At 37.5% G+C, this 12,269-nt stretch overlaps 1 protein-coding gene across 3 annotated transcripts in view; it reads left to right on the top strand.

Moving 5' to 3' along the window:
• The window catches only part of LOC106869585 (glucoside xylosyltransferase 1), a 151,792-nt gene that overhangs the window by 25,722 nt on the left and 113,801 nt on the right, over positions 1-12,269 (top strand). For all 3 annotated transcript variants that reach the window (XR_001409416.2, XM_014915389.2, XM_014915388.2), the window contains exons 3-4: positions 8,405-8,597; positions 8,807-8,956. Coding sequence is in view for 2 of the 3 variants with exons in the window: in XM_014915389.2 (XP_014770875.1) it covers positions 8,405-8,597; positions 8,807-8,956 (343 nt within the window). In the remaining variant the exon portion in view is untranslated. The remainder of the gene's footprint in view (positions 1-8,404; positions 8,598-8,806; positions 8,957-12,269) is intronic.

A 12,269-nucleotide genomic window follows, 5' to 3' on the forward strand; every position in this document is an offset into this window, starting at 1 on the left:
AGAGAGAGAGAGAGAGAGAGAGATTTAGGAAGTTATATATTGAAGGATCAAAGTAGATATTAGTAAATAATACATAAATAAATAAACGTAAATAATAATACATATTAAAAAGTGTTAATGGCGAATGGATGAGTGAAAAGATCGAAAAATGAGAGAGTATCTTAGCTTAGCAATGCATAACTGAGTGTCCGAGAACAATTTAAGTTGAGATTGTGTGAAAAACAAGGAGGAAGTGTGTGAGTGAAGTGTCTTATAGATATGCTATGACTAGAAGTGGACATTATGGAGGATGCTTTCTTCCTTCTTGGGCTGGAGACAATAGCAATGGTAGTAGAGAATAGCACAAGGAGCCATTGTGAGTGAAAAGAAATAAGAGAATAGTATGAAAAATAAGAAAAATATTTAGCCAACATGAAACCTGGAGAGAACAAGCACCACGAACAAGAAAGGGTTAATTTAGAGAGATGAGACGAAAAATATGTAGCCAACTTGAGAACACAGGAGGGAAGGAGAGATTCCATTTAGAGGAACGAAGGCTGAGAGAGAGAGAGATTTAGGAAGTTATCTATTGAATGGTCAATTTAAATAATTAGCTTACGAAAGTAGATATTGGTAAATGATACATAAATAACTAAATAAATATCAAACTAATTGAGGGTCTAGCCATCAGAGTTGATAGCAGTATAACAGATAAGGCAATTAAGGATATGAAGGCTGGGAAAGCCCCTTGACCATTGGGTATCACTGCCGAGATGATTAAATATCTGACAGTGTGAGATACAGCCTAGTTACTCGCTTAGTTAATCAGATTATTCAGGAAAGCGTCATCCCCAAAGACTGGTGTAGTAATATTATAGTTAGCTGCTACAACGGTAAAGGTGATACCTTAGATAGAAACAACTACAGAGGTATCAAACTGCTGGACCAGGTCATGAAAATTAGAGAGAGAGTTATAGTTCAGTTGGTTAGGAATAGAATTAAACTAGTTGAGATGCAGTTTGGTTTTGTTTCTGGGAGAAGTACCACAGATGCCATCTTCCTAATGAGACAACTGCAGGAAAAATATTTGGTCAAAAGTAAACTATTGTACTTAGGTTTTTTTACAGAGTTCGCTGCTCTCTTATCTGGTTGTCTATAAGGAAGCTAGGAGTAGAGGAGTGGCTTGTTAGAACCGTACAGTGATTAATTTAGCACATAAGTTGGAGTTCTTCAGGGATCAGTTCTTAGTTCACTCTTATTCATCATAATTTTCCAGGCCATAACAGAGGAATTGAAAACTGGCTGCCCATGAGAACTGCTATATGCTGATGACCTCACTCTTATTGCAGAATCTATAACAGAATTGGAGAAGAGATTCCAGGTTTGGAAGCAACCTATCAAAGACTAAAGTTGTTGTTAGCAAGAAAGATGATAAGACTCTTTATGTCAGGTAAATGGCTCTACTATATATGTAGGAAAAGAGTGGGAAGTAATTCTCTTTGTTGCACCCCATGTAAGTTATGGATTCATAAGAGATGCAGTGGAATTGCAGATAGGTGAACAGATAAGGTTACTTTCGTGTGTGGCAGATGTACACATAAGCACTGGTATGTGGGACTTAGACTCTCTCAAATGCCGAAGAGGCTTTCTTGAGGTAGTAGATAGTCTCTACTTCTTAGGTGACCAAATTAGTAAAGGTGGTGGATGCTCTGAAAGTATTGTTTCTAGCATAAGAATAGGATGGAGGAAGTTCAGACAGCTATTATTTCTGAGGGCAACAAAAGAACTCTCTCTCAGAGGGGAAGGTAGATTGTATGATGCTTGTGTACAAATGGCTGTACTCTATGGTTGTGAGATATGGGCTCTGAATGTGGAGGACATCAATAGACTGGATTGGAATGAAGGTAGTATGCTCTGTTGGATTTGCAACATCAGTGTGCATGACCGACATAGTGCAACTGTGTCGACAGAAAAGTTAGGCATAAGAAGAATTAAATGTGGCATGCAAGGAGAGGAGAATGCATTGGTTTGGATATCTGATGTGTATGAGTTAAGACAGCTGTATACAGAAGTGCCTGTCACTGAAAGTGGATGGTACCTGTGGAAGAGGGAGACCCAGGAAGACATAGGATGAAGTGGTGAGGACCAATCTCAGGATGTTAGGACTCATGGAGGAAATGACAATGGACCGAGATGTTTGGCAATATGAGGTTCTAGAGAAGACCTGCTCACATCGGTGAAACTGTGTGCTAGAAGCATTGTATCCTACCCACATGTAACAATAAACTTTTCACACACCCAACTCCAAGAAACCAAACCACATCTCTTCTAAACTGCATCTTTCTCTTCACATTTCCTCTTCATATACTATGATTGTCTCCCACTCCTCTTCCCTGCCCTCACTTGCCTGCTCACTGTATCACTGCTCCCCCTCCCCATCCTCATACCCAGGTTTTAACCAGTCACTGCAATCCTCACTCCCTACTCATGCCTTCTTGGCAATACCCGGCCAAGTATATTATGACCTCCGTACCTTGAGGACATACCCTGGCAATTCTTCTTTACTTTACTATTACATCTGTGCTCTGATCCTTGTTACTTGTATATATACCCTGGCACTTCACCACCATCTCTCTTGCACTTTTGCTATTTCTCACTCACTCTCTCTCTCTCTCTCCCTCGCTCTTCCCTTGGGCTGGATAGCCATGTATTTCCTTTACGGCAACACACCTATTTCTGCCCTTATTCTTGATCACTCCCTCTCTCTCCTTCTCTTGCTTTTCCCTCTGGCTAGGTAACCCAGTATCTCCTTTACATTAGCACACCTGTTTCTGTCCTTTCTTGTACCTCTCTCTTCCTCTTATTCTCTCTTTCTCTTTTCTCTCTCTTTCTCACTCCCTCTCTGGTTGGGTAACCATGTGCCTCCTCTATAGCAAGACACCTATTTCTGCCTCTCTATATCTCCATCACTCAGGTATGTGGCCCTGTTTGATTTGTAGGAAAGGTATTGGCAGGAACACAATATGGTTTAGCCAGTGTAAGCTATGGACACACAAAAAGGTGCACACAAAAAGGTGCATAGGAAGCTTATTAGAGAAGGTAGTGTTCATATGTGGAAGATGCATAGGATCCATAAAATCTACTGAGATTCAGGAAATTGATTCTCTGAAATGCCCTGGTGGCTCATTAGAGATAGTAGATACTTTCTGCTACCTAGGGGACCAAATTAGTAGTGGGGAAGGATGCATGGAGAGTGTGATAGCTAGAATAGGAATTGGATGGAGGAAATTCAAAGAGCTGTTACCTCTGCTGGCTATGAAAGGTTTCTCTCTCCAAGTGAAAGGAAGATTGTATGATGCATGTATATGGAGAGCAATTCTACATGGTGGTGAGACATAGGTGCATACAAAGGTTAGAGAGGAGCAAGGCCAGTATGCTCCGCTAAATGTGTAATGTAAGTTGACATGTTTGACAGAGTGCTAGTGTATTAAGAGAGAAGTTAGGCATAAGAGGAATTAGTTGCTGTGTGCAAGAGAGAAGACTGCGCAGGCTTGGTCATGTTATGTGGATGGATGCTGACAGCTCCTTAAAGAAGTGCTAATCTCTCAGAGTAGATGGAACATGTGGAAGTAGGAGACCCAGGAAGACATGGGATGAAGTACTGAAGGGCAACCTCAAGATGCTGAACTTTTCAGGCAAGATGGTAAAGAACTGAGATGCCTGGTGCGTTGCTGTTCTCAAGAAGACCCATACTCCACAGCAGAAGTGTTAAAACCAGTCCCCCTGGTGGTGGGTCTTGACCTGCAAGAATCCTGTGCCAGTTTCATGTAAAAAGCACTCATGGTGGTGCCACATAAAAGTGTCTGTGTGGCACCTTGTAAAAACACCTGTATGGTGCCACGTAAAAGCACCCAGCACACTTTATAAAATGGTTGGTATTAGGAAAGGCATCATGTATAAAAAACATGCCAAATGAGACTGGAGCCTGTCAGCTCTGGTCAAACCATCCAAACCACGTCATCATGGACAACGGATGTTAAATGGTGATGGACATTACAGCTAACACCAGCCAGTTATTGTATATGCACATGCATTACCGGAAGTCCATAGTAAGCATGTATCTTTTAAAATTATAATTGTTGATACACACACATACCACCCCACTTATAGTAATTGCTAATGTGTATTTCATGTAATGCAGCAGATTAGCTATTTGGGTGACTATCATATGTTCTACTTCACCAGATATTTTGGGCATCTCAGCGTCTAACCCTGATGGGCCAAATACTTTCCTTACATTAATCTCCTTAATCACTCTATTCACCACTCTACTGTCTACTGAATTACTGATTTCTTTGTTGCGTCACCATGAAGTGCTCTTTTTATATCCGATTCATTCTTTTCATTCAACAGCCTCACATAGTAACATTTCCATGCCTCTTTCTTGTCATTAGCAGTAATGGCAGGTGTACCTTCACCATTTCTGTTGGTAACAAAGGTCTTCTTTGTCAAAGTGAAGGGTAGATTGTATGATGCTTGTGTTTGAACTAATGCTGCAAGATAGTGAGATGTGGGCTTTGAATGAGAAAGAATTGCAAAGACTAAAAAGAAATGAAGCAGGTATGCTCTAATGGATGTGTAATGTTAGTATGCCTGAATGCCAAAGTACAAATGAACTGAGAGAAAACTGGGTGCAAGGAGAATCATATATAGTGTGCAAGAGAGCAGGGTGCATTGGTGTGGGTATGTAATGCACATGGATACTGATTGCTGCACAAGGAAGTGCCATGTGATCTTGGTTAATGAAACTCATAGAAGAAGAAGACTGAAATGACATGGGACAAAATGGTGAAAGCTGACTTGAAGATGCTGCATCTCGTGGGGTAATAAGAAAGGACAATATTGATTGGTGGTACATATTGGGTTTGCAAAAAATTTGTAGCGTTTTTTAAGTAAAATTCATTAACAATATTTAGATAGTTGTGTACACCTTTACTCAACCAAATATTTCCCAATTTGTTCCCCTAACATTTGTCATATTTGAGGTAGCTTCATGATCCCATCCTCCCAGAACTTGGCATCTTTCTGGGACATTAACTGTAACTGGTCTAAATAGTTTTTACACTCTTTTAAAGAATCAAAGTTCTTCTCATTTAGAGAATTTTGCAGGGATTGGAATAAATGATAATCTGAGGTACAAGATCAAGTAAGTATGGTAGGTGGGGTAAGACATCCCACCCAAGCTACACCAACTTCTGCCTGATCTTCAAAGAAACATGCAGTCTAGCATTGTCTTGATGTAAGATGACACCCTTTCGGTTGGTCAATTCTGGATGTTTTTCATTAATTGCCCCCTTTAATCAGTCTAATTGGGAACAATAATAGTCTGAATTTAACGTCTGATTTTGTGGAAGTAGCTCATAATACACAATGCCCTTCCAATCCTACCAGATACAGAGCATCACTTTCTTCAGATACAGACAATCTTTTGGAGAGATTGAAGGCAGTTCATCTCGTTTTCCCCAGGACATTTTTCATTTTATGTTGTAAAGAATCCATTGCTCATCACACTGGATCATTTTTTTCAAAAATGGATAATTTTTGTTTCATCTGAGCAGAGAAAATGCACTCTATTAAGTTTTTTTCCATTAAGTTATGAGGCACCCAAACATCATGGAGATTCGCTTAACCAAGTGTTTTTAAATGCTTTATAACACTCATATGAGATACATAAAGAATCTCTGCAATGTCTTGCATTGTGCGACATAGATTATCTTTTATTAAAGTCTCGATTTGTTCATTATCAAGACAGTTGGCCCGCTGGAACATTTACAATCTTCCGGATCAAAATTTTCGGTTCTAAACCTAACAAACAACATACAAACAGTACTTTCAGCTATGACACCATCTTCATAAACAGCACATATCTTCTTCGCTGTTCCGGAAATAAAAGTGCATTAAATGGCAAAAATGTATTTCATTTTCCTTCATTTTCAATTTTATCATAAGAACAGTAGAAGAAATAATCCACACAAAATTCAAATAGAAAAATGCATTGCGGTTTCCTCTTTTGGAAAATATATGTCATATGTTCTTGTCATGTGATAAAACAGATAAAACATCACCAATTGAAAATGCTATGAACTTTTTTACCAACACAATAGTTTTGTGGAAGACCCAACTATCCGTGGCAAAACATGCATTGAACTGTTGGTAGTAATAGAGGCTAGACTCTCTTTATATATAAATGTGTCCATGTGTGTGTGTGTGTGTGTGTATCCTGCTAACCGTATATTTGCTTCCACACCTTGCACTCCTTATGTTCATCTTTCTTCTTTCCTCCATCTTTCCATTAACTTCAATTATCTCCTCTCTCTATCATTCATACTCCTCCATCTCTTCTCACCATTTATGAAGCGCCCAAACTATGACTGGTCACCTTGTATATCAATAAACTGTTCCCATTACTATATCTCCCCCGTCTTTCACTTGGCCTGTGTTTGAGAGACTGTATTAATCCATACTCATCATTCTACCTGTGCCCACCTGCCTACCTCCATCCATCTCCTCACTTCAGTCATCATTCTATCATTCTATCATTCATATCTTTCTTTTCACTTGCTCACTGTCATACATCACTCCTATGCCTCTATTACACTCACTGTTCTCTACCTCAGCACTTTCTCATCTTTCCCTTTCTGGCTCATCCATATGACTCTTACACCTTTCTTTCAATAAAACTTTCTGGATCTTGTTACCCTCAACTATTTTTTTGTCTTAAATGTTTCCTTCAAGATTTGTAAAGTATATAATGGTTTCTGTGGTGGGTGAATCTTTTTATGGCATAGGGCATGCCCTACTAATGGGGAACAATATTTCAGTAAGAACTGCAATGACATGGTTACCAGCTGGTGGAAAGATACCAAAGGCGGGCCAAAAACATCTGGATATTCACCTTAAAAGATGACCTGCACAGTTGTGCATAAACTGGTTTCAAGTTCCAACTCTTGCCAAAGACATAAAAAGATGGAAGAGTATAGATGTCTGTGTCGTGAGACTGGAGGAACCAGATGACCATGTTTTCTTCGCTTTACACCTTCTGCTCAAACTTATTGTAATGTGGGATAGCAAAAACTCACTATACATAACCTTCTCTCACCACTTTGCCTAAAATCATCATACTCATTATCCCTCCTTTTCTCATTCTGTTATAGGGACCCCATTAGGCCAGTTAATCTTGCAAGTTGCAAGGTGACTTCACTAATGCTGATGCAAAAATAAATGAATAAACACTCCTCTGTAAAGTGGTTGCCACCAAGAAGAACATCCAGTTGTAGATACTATGTCAAAACACTAGAACAAGACTCAATTTCTGTCTTGACTGATTCTGTTGAACTGCCTGTCCAACCCACGCTAGCTGGAGATTGGACTATAAACACTAATGTTGATGATGGTATAGACAGTTTATATACACAAACAGATGAACATGAGTCATTATGAGTACTGGTAATTGGAACCTTTCAGTTATAATGTATACTATATACATATATATCATCAGTAGTTCATATATTCAAGGAAGAAGCATTCTCTAAAACATCGGAGTAGTAATGTATTTGACTCAGGTCAAATCTTTATTGAGCAGCAGCAGTTTCCTAACATGCATAATTATGTCTATGTTCCTTTTGTAATGTCATTTTAGTTCCTAGCAAACATAAACACCTTAACCAATAATCCTTTTGATATAGATAGATAAAAATCAACTATATTGAATTGGGTGAAGCTTACTATGTCTCAATCTTTATTGGCTTTAAACCATGAAATCACTTCATTAGTACTATGCTATAAGGAGAAATCAGAGACCCTCCTTATGTAATTGACTTTTTTCATTATTAAGCAGCTTTAAGAGAAATGCTGGGAGCTATATCAGCTCTTGTGTGTTGAATTTGTAGCATTTTTAAATGCCTTTGATGCCATAAATTGTAAAAAGCAACGATCAACTCCAGTCTTCTCATTTAGATACTGGGACTGCACAATTTCTGTTGTCAACATACTGGACAAAGAAATTCAAAACCACCTTAGACAGAACTCCATACCCCTTAGAAGGCTTTGTGAAGAAATATTTTTAAATATCCATTTCAGCTTTCATGCTAAAGTCCTCGTCTGCTTGACAATGTGTTTTGATTAATGTGTATTGGTGTGCAACATAGACTACATAAAGCTGTTACATTAATGATGATGGAGTAAAGGTTGTTTGCCAACATAACGTGGCAGTCCTGGTTTAGGATGAATGTTGCTGTAATTTAGCTCCAGGAGACATCATCTTCAGCTGGCTATACGACACGATCTGTGTCCTTATATTTTCGAACAAAATTGATAATTTTTCACATTATTTTTTACTGTTTTATCTACTTCTTTTATTTTACAGCATATCTTAGTAGACGTTGATTCCTTACTTTACGTTGATACAGATGTTCTGTTCTTGAGTCCAGTCACTGCTATATGGGAAATCTTCAACAAATTTTCTGAATCCCACACAACAGGACTAGCACCAGAGCATGAAGATGCTGGTACTGGGTGGTACAACAGATTTGCTCAACATCCATTTTTTAAACCTTTAGGTATTTTTCGTTTTTGATTCAGTTTTAAAAAAATTGATCAGCTATATAATAGTAATATTGCTAGATTTAATGTATTGTCTTTGTATCGTATTTATTTTCAATTAAAAAAAACTTCACTGACATATGAATATTTTCAAAGATAGTATTGTTTTTCTCATTCTTTCTTTTGTCAAATGAAATTTTTTTCCCTTTGTTCCTTTTCTTTTAAGGTGTCAATTCAGGTGTTATGTTGATGAATTTGACAAGAATCAGATGCACAAAATGGCAATCGTTAATCATAGAATATTACAAGACTTACAGATATAAAATTGTTTATGGAGACCAAGACCTTGTGAATATCTATTTTCATTTCAATGCAGGTAGGCATCCTTTGGTTATCATTATACTACAAGTACACTGCAGATTTTCTGATATCCTTGGTTCCAAACCTTGACAAATTAACTGCTTTGCTGGACTATCCTTGGTCACATACAGGGTATTAAATATGAATCTGAACCATATTTCATTGCATTATGGATAAACTTTAACACCTTTCAAAGCCCTAGGGCATTTACTTTTTTCTATTACCAATAGCTTACATCTGTGCATACCTGCTGCATTTTAGTACCCTAAGATGGTAATTCTGTTCTTAGATTCTTTGAATCGTGTAGGCTCTTTATTGTTTGTTGTTAATGTTTTCCTAGGTGTGCTTTGCTAGTTTCATCTGCATTAAACACCTGCTCGGGATTGAGGACTTCACCAACTATGAGTTTCGCAAATTTATCAACATATTTGTAGCTACTTCATGGTTTGTAGACTGCTTTTCTTCACACACTGTATTCAAGGAAATTCCATGAAACTTCACTATAAGCACACTTATGTTCTAATTTGAGTTCTTTATGAAAAAACTTAGCCTGACAGGTCAACTCCATTATTCTGACACTATTAAAACCATTCCATTATCACTTACCATGATCAGTACTCTTACTATCTTTCATAGTTTTTCTAATAGTCATTTGCTTTTGAAAATCCTTGTTTGCATAAAACTTCAATATTTTGTCCTTTTGCTTCTTGATATCACAAACAGCAGATTAACCAGTACCACAGATATCACACAGCTTACATACCAAAATACTACAGTCTATTTTTATCAAGTTTTACTTTATCTTGACTACAGAGGACCTGTAAAGACTAGAAAGAAATTAAATAATCATGCTCTGCTAGATGTGCAGTGTCAATATGCATGATGGGTGGAGTACTAATATCTTAAGAGTAAAACTAGGTATAAGAGGTATCAGATGTAGATGTGTTAGTTTGAGAATGTGATATGTATGGATGAAGATAACTGTCTAAAAAAGTGCCGATTGCTTACATTTGATGGAACCTATAGAGTAGGAAAATTTGGGAAGACATGGGATGCAGTGGCAAAGGGTGACTTAGAAACCAGTGCATGCAGTCCATAATGCAGGCCAATCCCCAGAGAGTGGGGCAGTGGAGCCTTACTCTTCCCACCCTGGAAAAGTATCCCACCCACTCATCTGTAAATGTGATATGAACTCATTTTAATGTGAGAAAATACACTTCTACCAACAGGCCATACTTCAAGTTTGATACCCCTGCCCACTAGACTTGATTAGCTTGCCATGATAACTGTTATTGGTTACAAAATAAATCTGAGAAAAAAATAGAACCTACAAATACTGAGCCATTTAAAATGCTTTTGCTAATCAGTTAAATTCTTTGGTTTATTTTGGCAAATTTATCGATCACTTTGCTGTAAAATGTATCAGCATCACACTCTACTTTCATCTTCTTCTAAAGGTCTTTATTAATGGAAATGAAGACCAAATTAGTCATTCTCTCTTTACTTTGAGAACCGCTCATATAATTATTTACTTGCTTTAATGAAGAAAGTGATTTCTTACAGGAGGCAAATGTAGCAGGTATGGTCAGAATTAGATGTAGTTTGTTACTGCAGCCAGAGCTTGGTTTCGTTCAAGCTCCCGTATTATATTTGCAACTTCTTGGATACTTGACACTTGGCTTGCAAAATCTGTGCATAAACTGATTTTAGCTTGCATTTCAATCCATCTAAATTCAATATTATTTTATAGACATCCGAAAATGAAAACACTTTCATTAAAAACTTTTTTTTATCTAAGTATGAAAAAGCTTCAGAATCAACAGTTTAACAAAGCTCAACTTGAACAACAACTTCATACAAAATATTGTTAAACAAAGTTCTTAAAACAGCTTCTAGTTCTTGATGTCAACCACACTTCTTTGGCGGTTCAGCAACACTGTCTAGAACCCAGCAGTAAAATTCTTCAAACTTGTTATTCATGGTATTGTAATCCTAAGGTTTGAACCATTTTCACTAAATTATCAGTTCACTATCTTGAGTGAGCCACAGTTGGGGTATGCAGTCTTAATGCGAATGCTCTATTGACTAATAGTTTGCAGGAGATAAGACTACCAGTTAAAACATCAGCTGAAGTTTCTTTGAGATTCACGTCCTTTTCTCCAGTTAAGCAGTTAGTGCTAAATCAACCAGAGCTCTAATGTCATTCGAAGAGAACACAACTTGGCTCTTGCCAAGCAAATCAAGGACAAAGTTTCAACAAGGTTCAGCAGTATTGTATCTTGAAGATAATTAATGGCTGATCAATCACAGTTAAGTAGATCCCTAGTGTGGATTTGATAATTTATTTATGTACTCATCTTCAGTCTTCCATTAAATAAATCTGATGTTAAATGTTTGCTAGTTTTTCTTCTGTTTGTAATATACGCAACCAACCTAATCTCATGCTACGATTAATACAACAGTTATACCTGCTGCGACAACATCAACCCAATTGGTTTTTTAAGTTTTCAATCTCAAGAATACACCTTGAAATATCAAGTAAACTTTTAGGAAGAATCAAAAAAAAAAAAAAACCTCTTAGCCATTCAATCCACAAAAATTTAAACTGAAAAACTCTAGGACTGCAATGAATCCCTTGTCTGTGCTAATTCTGAGCACTCCAATCATCTGTATTTTCTAATATGATTGAAAACAGCTCAGAAAACTCAGTAAATTTATCAGACTAAATGAATACTTGTTGAGATAAATAATTCCAATGTGTCTCAGGTAACTTTGGAAATTGCCTCCCAAGGATTTCATCCAGTAGGGCTATTTGAATCATTGACTGAGAAAAAAGTTGAAATTCCTTTTAAGGTTTCAAAGAAAATTCAATTTTCATGAGTACTTGAAGCTGATTGAGAGAATGTGCATAACAATAACAAGTATGATGGTTGTGCAAAAGTTTCCTTTATTCTTGCTTGCACTCCATTCAAATGCCCAGCCACCATGCTCGCTCCATCATAAATTTGTGCAATGAATTTTTGGCCAAATTTGAATTCATTAACAAATTTTTGAACTCCTGTTATTGATTCAGCTTTTCTATCTTTACCTATGTTGATCATCATCATCATCATCATCGTTTAACGTCCGCTTTCCATGCTAGCATGGGTTGGACGATTTGACTGAGGACTGGTGAAACCGGATGGCAACACCAGGCTCCAGTCTGATTTGGCAGAGTTTCTACAGCTGGATGCCCTTCCTAACGCCAACCACTCAGAGAGTGTAGTGGGTGCTTTTACGTGTCACCCGCACGAAAACGGCCACGCTCGAAATGGTGTCTTTTATGTGCC

This window comes from Octopus bimaculoides, chromosome 11 (assembly GCF_001194135.2).
Source record: "Octopus bimaculoides isolate UCB-OBI-ISO-001 chromosome 11, ASM119413v2, whole genome shotgun sequence".
NCBI lineage: Eukaryota > Metazoa > Mollusca > Cephalopoda > Octopoda > Octopodidae > Octopus > Octopus bimaculoides.